At 43.2% G+C, this 18816-nt stretch overlaps 1 protein-coding gene across 2 annotated transcripts in view; it reads left to right on the top strand.

The window, feature by feature from the left end:
• TET2 (tet methylcytosine dioxygenase 2) overlaps window positions 1-18816 on the top strand; it is a 208574-nt gene that overhangs the window by 119124 nt on the left and 70634 nt on the right. For both annotated transcript variants that reach the window (XM_069241407.1, XM_069241398.1), the window contains one exon: window positions 12072-12162. In XM_069241407.1, coding sequence (XP_069097508.1) covers window positions 12072-12162 — 91 coding nt within the window. The remainder of the gene's footprint in view (window positions 1-12071; window positions 12163-18816) is intronic.

The following is an 18816-nucleotide window of genomic DNA, read 5'->3' as shown; positions in this document are numbered from 1 at the left end:
AATGACGCTTTGGTACTTCTGTGTGTGCTGCACAATGCAGCACACACAGAAGTACCAAAGCGTCATTTTCAAATGATTGTTTATGTGCAGGAAGGCACACCTTCCCGCACATAAACAATCATTTCTGGCGTTTTGCTCTTTCTGTGCGTGCTGCAGAATGCAGCACGCATAGAAAAAGCAAAAAACGAGGAGGAATAAAAGTATTTCTCCTCATTGCGCCCTGCTAATGCCACCCCTGTGGGTGGTGTTAGATTTTGCCGCTGCCTCAGGTTTACGAAATTTCATAAATGTGAGGCAGTGTCAAAATGCAATGGGTGTTGTTGTGGCACGCACACAGCAACACCCATTGCACGCCACTTCCATGCACAGTGCTGCATCTGAAGGGGCTTAATGCCACCTTGTAAATACGGTGCAGTGCTTAGCGCCACAGGAGTGTCACAAAAAGTGATGCTTCTGTGGCGCTAGGGGCCTTAAAAAATGCAGCCCTGAATATCCTCACAGGCAGAATGAGAACCCATCTTCTGTCAACAATATAGCAGGAGCGCTAACCTGGGTCTGCAGGGATAAATATTTCACAAGTGCTTTGTACTGCCCCAGATAGAATTGTGGGAGAACTGGCAAAAAGTGTTATCATCTTAAAATAACTTTGCAAAAAACTGTTTTAATATGCTTCATCTTGAAATCGGATGAAGGTGCATTTTAGTTTTCAGTGCCCTCAGTCCCCTTACAACGTTCACTGACAGCATCTAAGATGTCAATTCAATAAAAACACATTTGTTTTCATCGGATTTGTCCACTATGCGTATAAAGCACATTTTATTACTCCATTTTGTCATATTAGCTCCGAAGAAGCTCTGCTCTATTGCTTAAAGTGTTAGCCCTACCCCTTGTTTGAAGTTTGGCCCCGCCAACTCAGTTCAGGTCTAGCTGTGCCCCTGCCTGAGTTGCTTCACATATTCCTCCCTGAGAAGCAGCTTCTCATTTAGGCAGCACTCTGTTCGTGAACATCTCAATTTATACAATGAAAGCAGATTCGCTCAGAAAAATAAAATCCGTTCTTCAGTGATGGCAATCCCCCCTAGCACCCTCCCCCCACCTTCATTCACACACAGTACAAAGCACTGGCATTTCACAAGTTTGTGTCTGTAGTCCCCAGGTCTCCAGAGAGGTCCTTCTTCTAAGAAGCAATCTCATATGTTTATTCACAGATCTTCAGACATGCGTGCAGGATCTCCTGACCCAATAACTATAAATAGGTAGCAATTATTTTAAAACGTTAGTCAACTCAAAGGTGTTAGGAGGAAAGCAAAAGTATTCGTTGGCATGCTTTAATCGCAGCCGCTATGCTTTCTACAACAGTGGAAGTCTTTTATAATGTCTTTATTGCATGTCTGTATTTGGCATATTCAAAGAGGTTCCACCTTCACAGGTAAAATTCTCATCAAAGCTTTCCAAAGGTAAGGGGTTTGAGGGTTTTGCTCACTATTGAGAATGTTGCTTTTTCCATACCATCCTACGTAGAGGATGTACCGGCCTGTGATGTGGAATGAATATTAGACAGGTCGCAACGTGTGACACTCTACAAAGGGCTGTGAATGCAGGAATGGGGACTTGCAAGGAAAGCAAACCACCAACCTTTCATTTGGTTTCCCAAATGGGAAACATATTTTTTAAACAGTCCGGTTCCATCAAAAGGTTTGAGCTACTTCCCAAAAAAATGTTTCCCATATGGGAACATGTCAGCTGGGGGCATGCATTGGACCCCCGAACCACTGCATGCCATATTTCCAGGTGCGCCATGTAGGGCCTTGCAGCCGCCGTGGGGACCTCATGCGTGTGAGGCCTCCTCAGCATCTGCGATGGCTTGAAAAGCAACAACTCGCGGAAACCTTTTTTCCCTATCTAGCTGAAATAAAGAAAACGTGCAACATTATTGCTTTAATGTTGCTAATTGTGCTGCCTCCCATGGGCATAACAAACCCTCAGCAAAGGGCTTGAAAGGGGTCACTGGTCCCTTTGCCTTTAAACAGGGGCATAACACTCAACACTCCCAGAGCAATCCCTTCCTGGGCGGGGGCCCTATTCAACCCAAGGCCAATTAATATCCTTGAGGGATTGGAGACTAATGGGCCCCTCATCATATACCGTAGGGGGCCCCATCATTTTGCGTTACGCTACTGCAAATTTCACAAAAGGGAAGCTGTCAGCAACCATTTATCACTCCCTCTTAGGTGTCAGTAACCTTTCAATAATTTGCTTGTAGAAGTACATCACCATCTATTAAAACATTCCTTTCTAAACCACAATAAGGAGAGGGCGCTATGTTCCCCAATCCCAATTGCAATTCGTACTGATTTACAGACCCGTTTTGTCAGCTGGAAAGCCTAGAGCACTGTCCAACACCATCCTTTGGCTTAATACATCTGGCCCAAAGTTATTATGGAGTCTTCGGTACTTCAAAACTGATGAGAGAAAAACAAGTGTTCACCAAACGGACCATGGGCTTCAAGGGACAGGGCTCGGAAAAGGGCCGCAATATAGGCAGGAAATGTAATGCAATTACCAAATTTACTGGCTTCTGCAATTATTTTCCTGCTGCCTAAGAGTGCGTAGCTGTTGTGATGTATGTGCATACAAAAGTATCAATTTTATACTCTTCTTAATTACTCTTCCTCAAAGATGCTCACCCACTCAGCATCCCTCGTGCCTCAGGCTGCCATCTCTCCTCAGTAAGGAGACTCTCCAAGCCCAGCATTCTGAATCATACACACTGTAGCCCATCTCCAGTACAGAGGTTTAACATACATGCTAAATTGGAATTTTTTTTAAATGCTACCCATTAGTATCTCAAGCATTCCTCTTCTTTGACTTTGTCGTCTGTTGCTCATAGTTTTAAGAAAACAAAACTACAAGTACCAAAATGCCAAGATAAACCCGGACTGTCTGGATGACTCTCTCTCCTAACAGAGGAAGATGTTTATAATGAAAAAAACATAGAGGATTCTTGCCTCTGCCTCCATATCTCCTTCCTCTGAAAGGAAGCTACCACACTTTAGGACTAGTCCCGAGACAGGAGTAGTAAGTAAGCAATCCCAATCTTACTTTTTAGGTTCAGCCTTAGAGGTAGCTTTAGCTTTCCTGCCAGAGTCATGTTTCTTCAAAAATACTAAAATAAAATAATTATTAATATATACAAATGAGCTCTGTGTCAATAGTCTTCATCCATTGGTCTATTACATTGTAGTTCATATTTTCAAATGCTTCTGACCGCATGCCTGACGCAATTGGCCAACTAAGTTTAACCAGTCGTGGCTTGCCGAAGCAGAAGGGGCAGGGCAGCGCACGGAGGGGAGGATTAAATTAAAAATAATAAAATACGTTTAAAAAACACTTACCTCTGCCACCACTGCCGCTCCATCCACTCCTCCTGCTCCTTTGCAGGCACAGACTCCCATCCTGCCCTGCGCTGATCCTGATGCTGCTCAGAGGAGCATCAGGATTGGCTGGGAGTGCCCAGCTAGGGCACTCCGAGGCAGACTGTGCCTGGACTGGAGAGAGCCCACTGCGCATGTGTGTGTGGCTGGCCCGAGATGGCTGGCCAAACATACATGCGCACAGAGGGGGAGTGCACATTGTTCGTCACCCCCATGGCCCCGTCCCTATGCCCAAAAAATAATAATAATCACAGTTTATTATTGATTTTTGGGAAAAGGTTTGCAGCTGCCACTGCTGGGGAGGAATGATGCTCCTCCACCCTTATGGCGGTGCCGCCCCTGAATTTAACCACTGGCTCTGGGTACTGTGAGGGACAACATTTAGCAGTTAAGCACTGCGGATAACAACTGATATTAACTGCTTCCAGGTAGTCTACGTTAAATGTGCTGCACAGACGGTATTTCATTTGCATATATATAAGCACATATGTAGAATGGGGAAAAGGTGCAAAAGAAGACTTTCAAATCTATTTAAGACTCTGTGTTGTATAAAAAGAGTTTATCGTTAGGTATTGGGTCAGTGAGACGTGTAGATGCAATGGAAAACCGATACCTGTAGTTTGCAATTTACGGTTCGCTGGTTACAGACTTGCAGGTCATGAGTCCTAGTTTGATAGGTTGGTTCATTAATACACCTGCTGTCGAGTTGGATGCAGGGCAGAGTAATGTACTTACTCTAGATATGTCATCATAAGTCTATCTTCTAGCTTGCACTTTTCAATGCCTCTAAGATAGATAAGGCATTCAAGCATCTTGTGAAGACTCTTTGTGTAACCTGCTGGTGCCAGGGTGCATTGCTACTAAGATAGTTTATGGAGTTACTTTCTTTCTAAGCCTATTGCACATCGGTCATGTACTTCAGCATTCAAATATTACATTCGATAATACGGAGATGTACTACTGGCTCAACCCCTGGTCGACACCCTTAAGTAAAACTTTTATTTTTACTGAAGAAATTCCAGGTTCCGCCATTAGATGGCAGAATACCTCGCAGCACATAAAGCTATAAAGGTTTCAAGAAGCAAAACCTTTGTGGTTAGTAAGCAAAGAGTTGCCTTCGCTAAAAGTCACTTATTCCAACCTTGACTGATAACTCTGGGTTAAAGGGCTTTTTGTACAGACCTCGTCTCAACTTCCAGGTAATGAACACCAATCCCAGTAAGCAAGCACTGAGACTTAGCGTATATGAATTCTCTTTGGAGCAAATCAGTCCTTCAACTTTCTAAGGCAGACAAAATAAGTGTATGTAAACATGGTAATACAAATGGCTGGTTCCCAAAATTGAAGGCGGGATCAATGTGTATTGAATCTGCTTCCTGTTCCTTGCAACTGTTACTTTCTAGCAATATACTGACATTGTGCTTGAACTTCCAACTACTGACAACATAAACAAATGAATCTTCTCTCGAGGCATAATGGAAAAAAGCGTTTAATATCTGAAAATGTTTCTATGTTGTAGCTCTCGGATGAACCAATATTGAGAACTTAAAGTATCTGGTCACGAGTTGAGTGTATGTGGGCTGAGGAGACGTGTGCACAAATTTTGCACTTCAAAGGTTCAGATGGACACACGCCTATCGGAACTCTGATCAGGAGTGACTTCCGAACAAGGCCTGTTCAGGAAACAAAAGCAGCCTCGCCAAAAATGCTCAAATCAGGCCGCTCCTTTCGTTTTCATGTGCGCTCTCTCTTTCGATTCATCCGCTCTCTCTTTCTCTGTCCTTCCCTCATCTCTCGCTGATCCCTTTATCTCCATCTTCTTCCATTCCTTTCTTTCTCTCTCTTGAAGACTCCCTTGTCTACTGCAATTAACCTGGGGCGCTCTTGGCACATGGAGAGGCCCTGCGCTTTCAAAATTGGCCTCCAAGGGCTCCAGCCCACAGGAGAAATGCCCAGTGGAACAAAATGCCCGTCCGGCCTTGCTCCCGAACTGTCACTACTGCACACAACCCTGTACCTCGTCCCTGAAGCCAGACTCCCACCAAAGAAAGTTCCTTGTAGAACGCTTTTGTCATGAATATTCAAATAGTTACAAAAGACATGCATCACCTGTGAGCTAGAGCTTCCGGTTAAATCTTTTGCCTGGAGTGTGTTGAATACTAGCAGTTTTCTTTGAAAATGAGAAGTTTTACAACTCGCAGCTGGAAAAAAGACAACGGAGCAAGTGATAGCCAATCAGCGCTGCCCATTTATAGCAAGGGAGTGTGTTAGGAAGGACAGAGGCCGTTGCAGTTCATGGGCTTGAATAACCTTATAAACTATTTTCAAAATCTCTGTCACCTAAGAAATTGACAGCAAGAAGAAATACTGTAGTAACGCAAGACAATTTAATTTGCGCAAACTCACCCCAAAACTTGATACTGATGGCCAAATCTGGTGAATACCAGCTCGGTCTTGTTTCCAGCATATAAGCACAAGATTTGAGCAGCAGTATCTCACGTTTGGGCTGTTGTACATTGGACAATATTTTGTATATTGGTATAGCTGAAAGCAGATTATAAAAAAATTAACGCAATGAGTAGGGGAATAAAAAAGTATAATTTTAACAGTTGTAGAGTGCATACAGTACAGTTCATTTTTATGCTGCCTCTTTTTTTTACATTACATAAAAGTACAACTTGAGGGACAAAAAATGCAACAAGTTGTTCACATATCACGCTAGTTCTGGTCACATGCTGGTAATGAAGTTAGAAGCCAGATCTACAGGTCACAAGATCAAAAGAGAGTATTTGAATCTGGCATTAAGAAAAGGGGTTTCTTGGAACAACTTGCTTTAAATATAGCACTTCAGAGCACATTTCTGTTGTTTCTAAGTGCTGTAAATAACAGGTGTTTCTATTACTTCAGTTAACTTTAATCAATGTACTTTCCTTAGACGGCTAGAAGACAGATACTGGGATTCAGTGTGCAGACTGCAGATCATAGCCTATTTCGACTATCAGCGTTAACTCTCTGAGCTAGCTTTCAGACTAGGACCCATGCTATCTCTTTACCCCATTGTATTCTCACACCATAAAAGATGTCTTCTAACTCTTGATAAAATTGATAAAATTGATATTAAAAAAAATAAGAAAGAAGATACTTACAAAATCACTAATATGAAGCTCTTAAACAAAGGACTGCAAATAGAATAAATGCTCTAATTGAATTCCCTTCTTCACCTATATAAGCTTGAAAAGGAGGGGTGTAGTGTGTTTGCAGCACTCATTGGTTCTGTCATATTTCAGCTTGTTGTCATCAAAATCATTTTTCTTGCTTTAGGCATTACTCAAAGGAATTATGGGCGTGTGACCCAGAAGCCCACAATACATTGGAAAATAGGCTCCATGTAAGATCAGTTTGTTTCCCAACAGGCCTGCAAATGTATGTTTCTGCTCCAGTACTGAATTGCGTGAAATCACTAATTTTAGCAGTTATGATGCTGACAGAATCTCTTCATGTGAGAACGACTTTGGGAAGAAAGGAAGAGGTGATTGCTATGGGGGAATTCTGCATTTTAAATCTTGTCCCCAGTGCAACACCCGCTAACCTCTAAGAAATTGCATTCGCTTAGCAATCTTTGGCCTATGCTCACAATTACTGTGATAAGCTCCTCAGTGCATGAAACTACCATCAGGGAACAAGCTGTATTTGACATATGCTGTGATGCTGAGAGAGGATCTACTGTCACCCCAGTAAGCCTTTCAAGAAGACTTGGTGGGAAAACACTGAAACTAGCAAGAAGGATGTATACACAGAACCATCCAGGATTAGTGAGCTGGATGACGCGTACTAGAGCTATTGATCAAAAGATTAACTTTGGAAGGAAGAGTGACCACAAATAGATTGTTGTCTAAAAGAATGGCCTCAAATGAAAGCATCATTCATCATATTATAACCTCAGATCAGATCCACTCCATGTTCCATTGAATGTTGAGCATGTAGTCTGAAATTGAACCAAAATGCGCCAGAGAATAATTTATTTCAACCCCTGAACTGACCATATTGTGGCACACATAATTTCTGCACAAATTTCGACGTCCATTAACAAAAAATAGCCCAAAAAAACATACAACTCATCAGTTCGAGAGAATTAAGTTTAGAGCACCTTACACCAGAATCATGCTCATTTCCAGTCACAAAGCAAAGGATGATAGTTCAGGGGAAATACTAAACATCTTGATGCTTCAAATGAAATGACAGACATCCAGCTTCCCTTACCTGCTACACCACCACTTGCTAACACAGAACATGAAGACCAGTAAAAGGGACATCAAGGAAGAAGGGAAGAGGATGTTGCCTTGAACAATTACCAGGTGGTTCTTCCACATGAAGGAGGTTTTAATTCCTACCCAATGTGACACCCTGCGCTTCTTACTGACACATATCATACAGCAAACAAACGCACTGCCAAGCACTGCGGAATACATATGTAGGTGGGCTAGGAGGAAGAAGACTTTAAACACTGAGTAGAATAGAAACAGGCCCCCTGTATTTGCTGATGATGTAAACTGGGTTGAAATCAGTGAGATAATGTTGCTGCACTAAATAAAACAAGCACGGTCTATTAAGTACCTTATTGAAAGAAAGTACATAAAATATCACATAGAAAGAAAATTGCACCGCTGCACATCAAGAACATATTTATATTTGTGCCTAATTCCATCACAGTAGTCAACGTTCATGAAGGGGTTCCTGAACCCTGCGGCTACTAATAGGCTACCACAGGTTAAAGAAAGCAAGCATATAAATAATCTGGACACAGACTGGCCATGATTGCAGCAATACATTGGCTTACAGCCAACTTCCACATTTTCTAAATTAATTACAACCGATGAGGATTTAATCCAACACCTTGCAGAGACTCATCTAAAAAAACGGAAGAAAATGCAATGGTCAGAGCAATCGGTTTTTAGAGAATATTGTCGAGATAACACCCAAGGTTCAGCACAAACATATTCAATACGAGAATGTCTGCAAATCCTCAGCCATTGCTCCACTTAAGAACCAAAGCAACGTGGGATGCATGCTGTCCAGCTATCTGTAAAAATAACAGGGAGATACAACAATAGGTTCTACGAAGGCAAGTAAATCGCCTATGCAAACACCGGCGAGGGGTGCAGAACTAATATACAGATGAATCAGAGGTCACAAGTAAAGCCACAAGCGGGAGATAAATTACATTTCAAGACTCTATATCAATTGTACTTAACAGATTGAGACTATCCAGAGACATTGGTTTGTAGCAAGACAAATAACAAAACGTAGCGCTCAACAATGCCACTCTCACTGAAATGCTCTGCAGAAAGGTAGGTCAATGATGTTTGGAAATACTTTTCCCCCCAATTACGGTTTCTGCCAGATGAGATCAGAAATTTATGACAGGCGCTAATCACAATAACCTTCACTGTGTCAAAATGGGCATGGCAGCCATGGTTTTCCCATCAAATTACCTCACCTCTACATTGCATATCAATATTAAAAGAAACAGGTTGTGCCATGACATGAGCATGCAAACAGCTAAATGAAAATGCTTTCCAAGCCGTTTTTGTTCTCACATTGCCCCAATACGTGCATCAGCCCAACACGCTATTCTGTATTTTCTAATATCTAGCAAACGGTATTAGCTTACACATCAGTCTGAGTTCACTAGGCAGCAGTGGCACCATATCATCAAAATAGGGAACATATTCAATAACTAAATATTATTATGACCTTTGTGGAAGACCTGGAATGCCTGAACCTACCTCAAAGAGTCCCGGTACCTGCACAGGACTTGAACGCTGTTGCTACAAGAATTACGGGTCCACTTTTTGAGCCACAGAATTCCTGTAGCTGTGGTGAAAGATCTTGATTGATGGTATATCTAGTGCTTATCACTTCTTTATGAAGAGTATGTGAATACATGAAACTAATCTTCAGGTACGCAAGGATAAAGTAAAATTGCTTATACACCTGAAATTGTTACCGGAAGTTGTGTCACCTTTGCTATTACATGAATTCTTACTCAACCATCCTTCTTCACTGGTTCACAGTGTACTGCAGAGTGCCCCTCACATACCCTGGATGTCACGAGGAGCGCTCATGTACTCCACACAACAAACTGTTGCTTATGCATAACCACTTCAGAGAAGACCTCTTCTGAATCCGGTTTGGCAGAATGGATTTTATGTTGCATACAAATCTGCTATGCATGTGCCAATAGAGTCCATTTTTTTTTCATTACACTCACATGGGGGATACCACAAGTCCTTTTAGGTACATTCCTAGTGTTGACATTTGTAGAGCTACTACCTGCAGTGGCAGCTGGTGATATTAAAAAATGGTGGGCACTACATACATTTAAACAAACATACATTACACAATTACATTAAAACATACAGTGAAATAAACAATTAAGAAAGATAAAAATAATGTTTCTCTTTCCTTATCCTGCAGCAGGTCCTCTATCCTCTCCAGTTCCTGGCTCCAAACTCTTCCGAGCACAAGGTGATGTCACACAGCCAGCTATCTCAACCAATCCAGATGCTGCGCTCATGCTGTTAAGCAACATAACTGAAGTGTCTGGATTGGCTGGAGCAGGCTGCCTCAGCGTTTGGGAAGGCACTGTGCCTTCTCTCTAACCCAGCTGTCAAAGACAGCTGGGTTAAGAGGTTTGAATACCACATGTTGGGCTGGCCGTAGTAAGACAGTCGGCCAAACCTACATGCACACTTCAAACTGAATTGGCCACTCCTCATTGCTGACAGTCAGAAGCAATGACACACTGGCCCCGCCCCCACACTCCGTTCAGCAGAGAGTACAAAATAAAGCAGTAATCAAATCATGTTATTACCATCTTATTTTTCACTCTTTCTGCAGCAGTGTGGGGGAGCGACGCTCCTATGGCGGAACTGCCGCTGGCTACCTGGTCGTTCCGCCACACATTCATTAAACACATAGTGGTGGTATTTACCCTTGGAGAAGTTTTAGTGAATTAACCGTTCTAGAGACAATATTTGCATCCTCTTCTTCCACTGCGTCACCTTCACCCCTTAAGGCAAGTTGAGCATCCTGCTTTGCACTATAAGCATACCATGTTGATCTACAATAGACAGATGCTGCAAACAAAAACAATAATGTACCTTTAACCATCAGTTTGACGAATATTCTGTTGTGGATTGACGAGTGACCCTTTCTCCTCCAACTGTGCTGTGTAAGAAAGGGATAACCTTTATGACGTGAGGTAAAAAAAACATATGGAACACAGCAACAAAGGCTGTTTTGTCTTTGTAAGTGTTCTTAATGAGTTTTACTCGTGTTTTGTTCCACACATGTAAGAAGGGGAATCTTAAAGGGAATTTTGCTTTGTATCTGATCATTCTGGATTGGGAAAGGTACTATGCTGCATCTTAAAGTTTCTTCCCACCTTTTGAGTACTTGGGGTATTATTTGCAACAAACCTACATGAAAAAATACGTAAAAGGTTTTGCCCAAGGCTCCGTCCCAGTGCATTATGGGCTTCAGCTTGACATGGTCCGGAATCATTTGTTTAATTCCAGAAGCCAGAACAATACTTCAAGAGAATCAGCTTGTAAGATTGTTGACCTAACACTAGATGGTAGGATCGTGCGCCTCACATGAAGCTACAAGAGAACAAGCAGCAAATTGTTTGTTCTGCTTTTCCGCCGCTCCCATAAAGTTTGACCTGCTGAACACACAGGATCGTTTTTCTCTGCCTCTCCTAAGTTTTCTATGCTGTTATCGTTGTACATGTAAGTATACAAGTTAGGAGTAAGAGTATACAATTTGGGTGTAAGCGTGGAAGAGGCCACAGGGAGTGGAAGGAAAAAGGGAATATCTACTCCTGAATGGGAGGGGTTTAGGGAAATGTGAGTAGGGGTTTCGGGGGGACATGCTAAACAAATTCACACCTACAAATGAGTAACACTATTACTGTTCACAAACTACACTTCTTAAGTGTGCATTTGATCACTTATGGTGGCACAAAAGCCTCTGTCTTTGCCTTTATTTCACACCTGAAAAAAAATTGTTAACTGGAGCACATGTTATCTGTTTGCAGTGGAAATACCTATTGTCTTTTAAGTGAATTATTCTCATTGACTAGATGCACATAATGTTGATCTAAAATATTCTAATAGCCTTGTGCCAAATACATTCTTTTATTTCAAATTGAAATCTGTTCTCTTAATTGTATGGCGTCTGATGTTTCAAATGTTAAAATGGTGATTTTAAAAATACAATATAAATACAATTGGTCAAGTGGTTGTGCCCAAAATGGCAGCATAACCGTCAAACCTTTCGTCCTGACACCTTTTCAGGGGTGCAGACATATTTTCTATTACTAACTCTTCTATTTGGGACACTTAGTGGACAGTGTATGTGCGTGTGAACTAACTCGTCCAGTTTTTACTTTTACCGGGAATTATTTGCAAAACCTACGCATTGAACCAGCAGTAATACAAACGAAAGTGAAAAATTGTCAGAAAGCCTCCCGTGAAAAAGCCCGTCCAACAGGTTGGGTGAAATTCTTTACGGTTTAAAATGTTTATTAAAAAAAGCAAGTACTAACGAAATTGTGTTCCATTATTTCAACAGAGCAAATCGTTGAAAAGGATGAAGGTCCCTATTATACTCATCTAGGAGCTGGGCCTAGCGTGGCGGCGATTAGAGACATCATGGAAGAAAGGTAATTAACAGAGGCCGTGGCGAACAGATGAACACTTATCCTCTCTGTGCATCGAGAGTTCTCGGGCTCAGTGGAGCAAGAAGTAAACAATCACTCATCAACGCACTGTGAGCTTGTTATTTCTACTCTGGCAATTTCCAACGTGACATTGTCCTGTGAGCCCGAGGAATCCCAATATTTGGCAGGATTAATGCCGGCTATTGCTTAGCAGCACCGGACTGCGCAGGTCAGGAACATGCACCTCGAGCAAGGAGGAAGTGGGGGACCTTTCACATTGCCAGCTGGTGATGCAGAAATGCGAGGTTAGTGGTCAAACGGCACACGAAGGGGAAAAAAACACAAAAGAAGGACGACGTCACAGATGTATTCACTCACACTCGGTATGTAGACTGGGGAGCCTGATTAGAGGTCCGTAGAGATGGCAGCTGCCGCTCACCATGCCCCGGGTGCCCACCTCACGCCTCTGTGAAGTGCAGTGAGCGGCAGGTGCAAGCAAAATCTCTCACGCGGATCCTCGCTGGGCGTAACCACCCTCGCTGCTCTCCAACCCAGCGTGAAGCGCAGATTTTCCTGGTAATCACTGGTTGCACCACTTGCCGCCACAAAGGCAGGCCGGGGGTCCCACCAAGCGCCTTTTCACCTTTGTTTCCCCGTCTATTCCTTTCCACCGGGGCCTTGTCGGTGCGTCAGGGCAGACAGACAGGTGGTACTGGAGGGAGTGTGCGTGGAGTTCAGTGAGGAGATGGGCATATATTTAACTCCGACTTCTACCTGCCTCAAGGCAGCTGATGTTATGTCCTGAAAACGGGTAGGGCTAGCACAGTGGCACTCCATGCAACAGGAATCTGTTTGTCATGTTATTGCAAAGGCGTCATGTTTCAATGGCAACAGGCCGAGAAGCGGGACCGCACTCGAACCAAAAGCAGCCCTGGCAAACATGCTCCAACCCACCCTGCTCCCCTTATCCCTTCCTGCCATCTCTCTCCTTCCATCCACCCTGTCTTCTCTCTCCTGTCTCTCTTCTTCCTCTCTGATCACTTTCTCTCTACCTTCCTCTCGTTTCTTTTTCTCTCCCTCGAAGCCTCCCCATGTATGCAGCAGTTAATCTGGGGGAGCTGGGGAAAGAAACAAAGGCACAAGGAGTAGCCCCAGGCTTCCAAACCCGGCCTTCTAGGGCTCCAGCCAAACAGGAAAATGCCTAGTGGAATTGAAGGTGTGTCCGGCCCGCTGAAAACACTGTTAGAGCTGCCTGCTGTAAGTAGCCTGGCGCCCTGTGTGTCACCGCATCTCACCCCACACCCTGTAATAACACCAGGGATAAAGTACCCCTTGCTGTGCATCACAAGATGATTCCACGTCACTTAGTTCTGTGACCATATAGAGGCACAAGACACACAATTCTGAGTTTCTGAATAAGGTCATGGAATTTCCAGGTAACTTGCAGTAACCTCATAACATATGGCAGGGGTATTTTATTCCTTATAATACATGCTGACACCATCTCCCTTCCCAAAAAATGCTTACATACCTGTGGCCCTATTTATGAGCTGGTTTGGGTCACTCCTGCCCCATGCAACGTGGTGCAAGAGCCACACAAACCTTATATGTGAATTATGAAACCACGCAAGGTCACTTTGTATGGACCGAGTGGCTTCATAAATCTGGAGTAAGGCAATGCAGCTCAAATCACTGGTTGCCTTAATCTGACCTGGGAAGGTGTTCCATGGCTGCTGTATGGGTGTTCCTACGCAGTACCCATGTTTTTTTTACGCATTCCCAGATTTACCAGAACTGGTAGACCTGGGAAAGTGTAAAAAAGATACGCCTTCTTAGATAAGGGGTAACAAGGAGAAATAACAATATTTCTCCTTGTTACTTCCTCTTTCTATGTGTGCTGCAGCACACATAGGAAGAGGAATATACTTAAGGGGATTTTGTCCATTCCTGCACAAAAAAACAATCCTGTAGGCATCCTTGCACATGGCGCAAGGGTGCCTTCATTGGCGCCATGTTGCCAGAAGGGTGTCAGTGCAGGGGAAAAGGGAATGTGCAGTATTGCCTTAAATGCTGTACGTTCCTGCCCTTTCCCTGTCATGCAGTGCAGCTAGGTGAGTTGCCACACTGCATTGCATGACATTCTCGCAAATAGGCCCCTTGTGGTGTTGCTCTTTCATATGAAAAAGAGACTTGGAGCCTCATTTACAAGAACTGATGCAATGCAGCAGCGATTCATCAGAAATACTTGCCCCGAGTTAAAAATGTTTACAACGTCATGGATCCCTCGTATTTACAATACTGTTCTCCATGGTGTAGGGTCCCAGGATGTGTCAGAAATACTGACACATCCGAGTAAAGGATGCTGCAAAGCATCCACCCAAATCTGACTCATTGCTGAAGTTGGCATAAAAAATCTTAGGCGATGCGTCAGTTTAAATTGACGGAATGAGCCTAATGTGTGAGGACCAATGTAAAAGGATGTAAAGTGGTGGAATATTACCTTCTACACTTTTACATTGGTCGAGGATGTAAGGTGTAATGTATGAAATACGCTATGTGTCACGCTACAGTGGGCATAGTCTACTGATGTGTATGTAGAGACCCGAGTATGTGTGACATAGTGGGTGACAGTGTAATGTAAGTGAATACACATATATGTTGGAATGTGAAATGTAAATGCATGTTTTTCCTACATTATGTGTGTACCTACCTGTAGTCCTTTGGAGTACACAGACCTGGACTTCGGCACCCCTTCCTCCATGACGAAGTGACAATCCTGGCCAGTCCCTTACAAAATGTACACAACATCAGATAGCCTTCCTGCAGTGAAATATGGAATCATAGGTGCCATGGTCACAGGTTGGTTAAGTGGTCCTACCTGATTGCAGCATGTGTAGACCTACTACAACCAGTGGGAATGTGCAAAACATACATCTTCGACATCTTTCAGGGTGTAAAGTGACTTCAAATGGCTAGTTTCCTGTTTGAAAACCACTGTGTCAGTCCTTACGCCTGAGTTGTCGTGTAGTAGGAATTCTAACACAATGCAGGCTATGCATGACACGTCTGACAGATGTGTCAAATGAGGAAAATTTTGTAAATACCACTGCATCAGTGGTAAGTGACTTTTCCCAATGGAACGCCCACTATGTATACATTCAATTGAACATGACACAGCCAGATCCTGTGCAGGTTATTTTTAACACAGGGCCAGGAAAAGTGACACATTTGGCCAAATGTGTCATGTTGTAGGTAGGGAGCTAGCACACCTTCACTGCTGTGTCAGAAAAAGTGATGCAACGGCGGTCCAAGCTCCTCATAAATGAGCCCCTCTGTTGGAAGACTTGAATAATAAAAGTAGCATCTATGGTGCAAAAGTAAACACCCCAAAAGAAGTCAATGATATGCTTAATTTTTTTTTTCAGTAAGATTAAAAAATGTTGCTGCTGAGTGTAGAAACACACAGTGATTGTGTCTTTCTCATAATGGCCTATAGATGGAAAAACATAAACATAGTGCCATAAATATGTAGTTTCCGCTGTTTACTGCTCATTTTAGAAAATCAGATCAGAAGCAGCAAGAAGCCTGTTTGGTTTTCCATTACTTAAACTGCAGCTCAAAATATGCTCTGTGACCTGCCTTTTACCCTGGCTGTTGGTTTTGGCATCAGGCATAGTGATGTCATTTATTACAGTGGAACAGCTAAGTAATTTTAGCATTACAGGGGACTAGAAACATCACAAATCGCTTGCAATATGTAAATTAGAGATGAACTTTAATCTCAGTATTGCAGGCTCCCTTGTATTATTATAACATGCACATTGTGGATACCCAAACATCTACTTTTTGTGGCGAAACTCCAAATTCCTGTGAACATTGACTTCTGAATCACTGTGGGTTCTATTTAGGAGCTGGTTTGCATTGCTGATGCAAACTTAATTCCGATTTATGAAGCCAGCCACGGCCACTTGGCATGGCCATGAGTAGCTCCATAAATCTGGAGTAAGGCAACACAGCGCCAATCTCTAGGTTGCATTACTCTGCCCTGGGAAGGTATTCCATCGCTGTTCCCACACAACTTCCATAGATTTTGATGCATTCCCATATTTACCATAACTGGTAAACCTGGCAATGCGCCAAAAAGATACAGCTCCCCAGGTGAGGCGTAACGAGGAGAAATATCTGTATTTCTCTTTGTTACTTCATCTTTCTGTATATGCTGCATTGCGCAGCACACATAGAAAGAGAGGTATGCCGCTCAGGATTGATTAAGTGTAGGAAGGTGTCCCTTCCTGTACAGAAACAATCCTGTCTGTGATGCAGGCATCCTTGCACCATGGTGCAAGGGTGCCTGTGTTGGCGCTAGGCTGCCAAAAGGGCACCAGCACAGAGGAACAGGCAGGAATGTGGCTTACTGCCTTAAATATGACACATTCCTGCCCTTTCTCTGTAACGCAGCACAGCAAGGTGATTTGCTGCACTGAATGACTTTTTCATAAATAGGCCTCTGCATTTGTATAGTTAGGATTTGTATAGCATCATAAAAGCGCACGTGCTGAGCTCGCCACTTCCTCGCCTAGAATAGTCACACACTCTAGCAACAGTCGGTGAATGAATCGTGCTGTTTTCTTCGAGCTTGAGTCTCTCGTTCTGGTTTGCGAAAGTCGGAGTAGCGCATGGGAAAGCCGCGCCCCCTAGAGGTCGGCCTCGGAGCAGATGCTCCACTGGACGCTCTCTCCGGAACAGATTCCCGTCCTAAGGTTTTTTAGACATATGTTCCGGGGTTCTAGTGTCTCCTCTGTGAACTGACTCGTGAACCAGTGTCGGGGCCGTGACAATTCCCACCGGGTTAAGGGAAGTCCACGAAGCCGATTGAGAACATCAAGTATTGTGTCTCATGCCTGCTACACACCCGGACGTATTCTGGTCAACCCAACCGGTTCTGGAACAGCAGCATTTCGCTAAGACAAGCAGGCCTGTTCCAGTTACAAATGCCAGAACAATATCAACTGCTCGGTCGCGCAGGCAACATTATTTAACAACAACTAAAAAGCAGCTTTTAAGCTATAACATTATTCTCGTGATGGGAGGACTTAATTGTTATTTTTGTACCTAATTCATGTTGTTATGATAGTAACGCAATTGCATACTATTCAGTATACAGGAAGCGCCTTGTTTTCTCAACCGAGGTAAAGGCAAAGCAGCAGAAAACCGCACTGTACAATGAAACCTGCAGTTCCACCCGCATACCTACCTACTTAAAACTTTGCTTCTCCATCGCCATGTTTGGGGAGGGGGCGATTACAGTCCAGCAGAGGGTCTTCCAGCAACCAGGAATGTTCCAGTCATGGCATGGCCTGTTACCCTAATTCTATCCTAACTGTTTAAGGCAGACTCGTGCATCGCCCGTGCACAGCAGTCGATTATGTCGACTTTACAGCATTCCCAAGTATTGCACTAGGTCAGGATTGGACAGATGCTAAATGGCAGCCTTTACTGACAATCTTAATAAGGGCATGAGGAAACTTAGAACTCCTGGCTGAGTCATAATAGTAATTTGGTTTACGTTGAGGCTGAAGAATGGCTAGAAGGCAGAAAGCCTGGCTGGCACAAAGCTGTAGCAGAATGGCTGCCTGGCAGTGGACAATACCAGAACGACAAGATGGACAAGGCAAGAAGACCAGGAAGCAGGAGACGGAGGGCAGGCGAGCAGGCAAGGCAAGGGAGAAAAGAGTAAAAGCCAGAACATCAGACTCAAGAATGGAGCTTCCTACTGGAGGTTGCTTTAAATAATTTTAGGAATAAAAATGCTTGATTTGCTAACCTGGATAAGCTTTTTGAGTACGTTAGTGAAAAGGGTACCTACACAAATGAAATGGCTCCAGAAATGCACCTCCTACATGCATTTGCTTTAACAATAAAGACATCAAATACATTTTTTAAAACCTGGCTGTATCTCAAACAACCCAAATAAAACCTGCTCTGTTATTTAAGACGTGGTTTCTGAAGCTTGGTATAGGATCCCATTGACCTGTGCCCTACTGCACTTCAAGTACATTTGAAATCAGTTTTTTGGGTGGTCCAGCATCTAACCTAATCTACGACGCCCAAAACTTTATACTCTGACTTGCAGTCACAATTGTTCTTCTGTTCATCCCTCCTGGCAGTGTCTTGCTTTTTCCTACACGAGGACTTCTTTCTGAAGAAGCCTTTTTATGTAGAGGGAATCTGAACTTATTTTTTTATCTGTCCATCTCTACTCAAGGCCTTACTGCAAACAGCAAAATCACTTTCTGAAGTAGTTTCTCTGTACTGTAGAGCACCCCTCTGCCAGAACCCCACCAATAGGAACATTGTGCACTACATGGCTCAAACATGTCTCGTTTTTTTAAATTTATGTACTCTGAGTGTGCTTAGCTCCAGAACTCCAGAACATGGCTTTTGCAAGCATAGGGTGATTCTAATGGTTACATGTACCTTTTTATAAAAGCATCATGCAATTTCTTTGCCACAAATATGCCCGTAGTTTGGATTTAGTGCACTCTCTAAACTCATTTAAATGGTTCTCAAAAACCTCTAGACGTTATTGAAAATTGGCTTCTGTATACCACTTAATGTGCCACTGGGGTATGGTACCATTACATAGCAGGCGTTACT

The sequence above is a fragment of the Pleurodeles waltl genome, chromosome 1_2 (genome assembly GCF_031143425.1).
Source record: "Pleurodeles waltl isolate 20211129_DDA chromosome 1_2, aPleWal1.hap1.20221129, whole genome shotgun sequence".
Taxonomy (NCBI): domain Eukaryota; kingdom Metazoa; phylum Chordata; class Amphibia; order Caudata; family Salamandridae; genus Pleurodeles; species Pleurodeles waltl.
The sequence above is the reverse complement of the archived record's forward strand: the minus strand, read 5'-3'. Positions and strand labels throughout refer to the sequence as shown.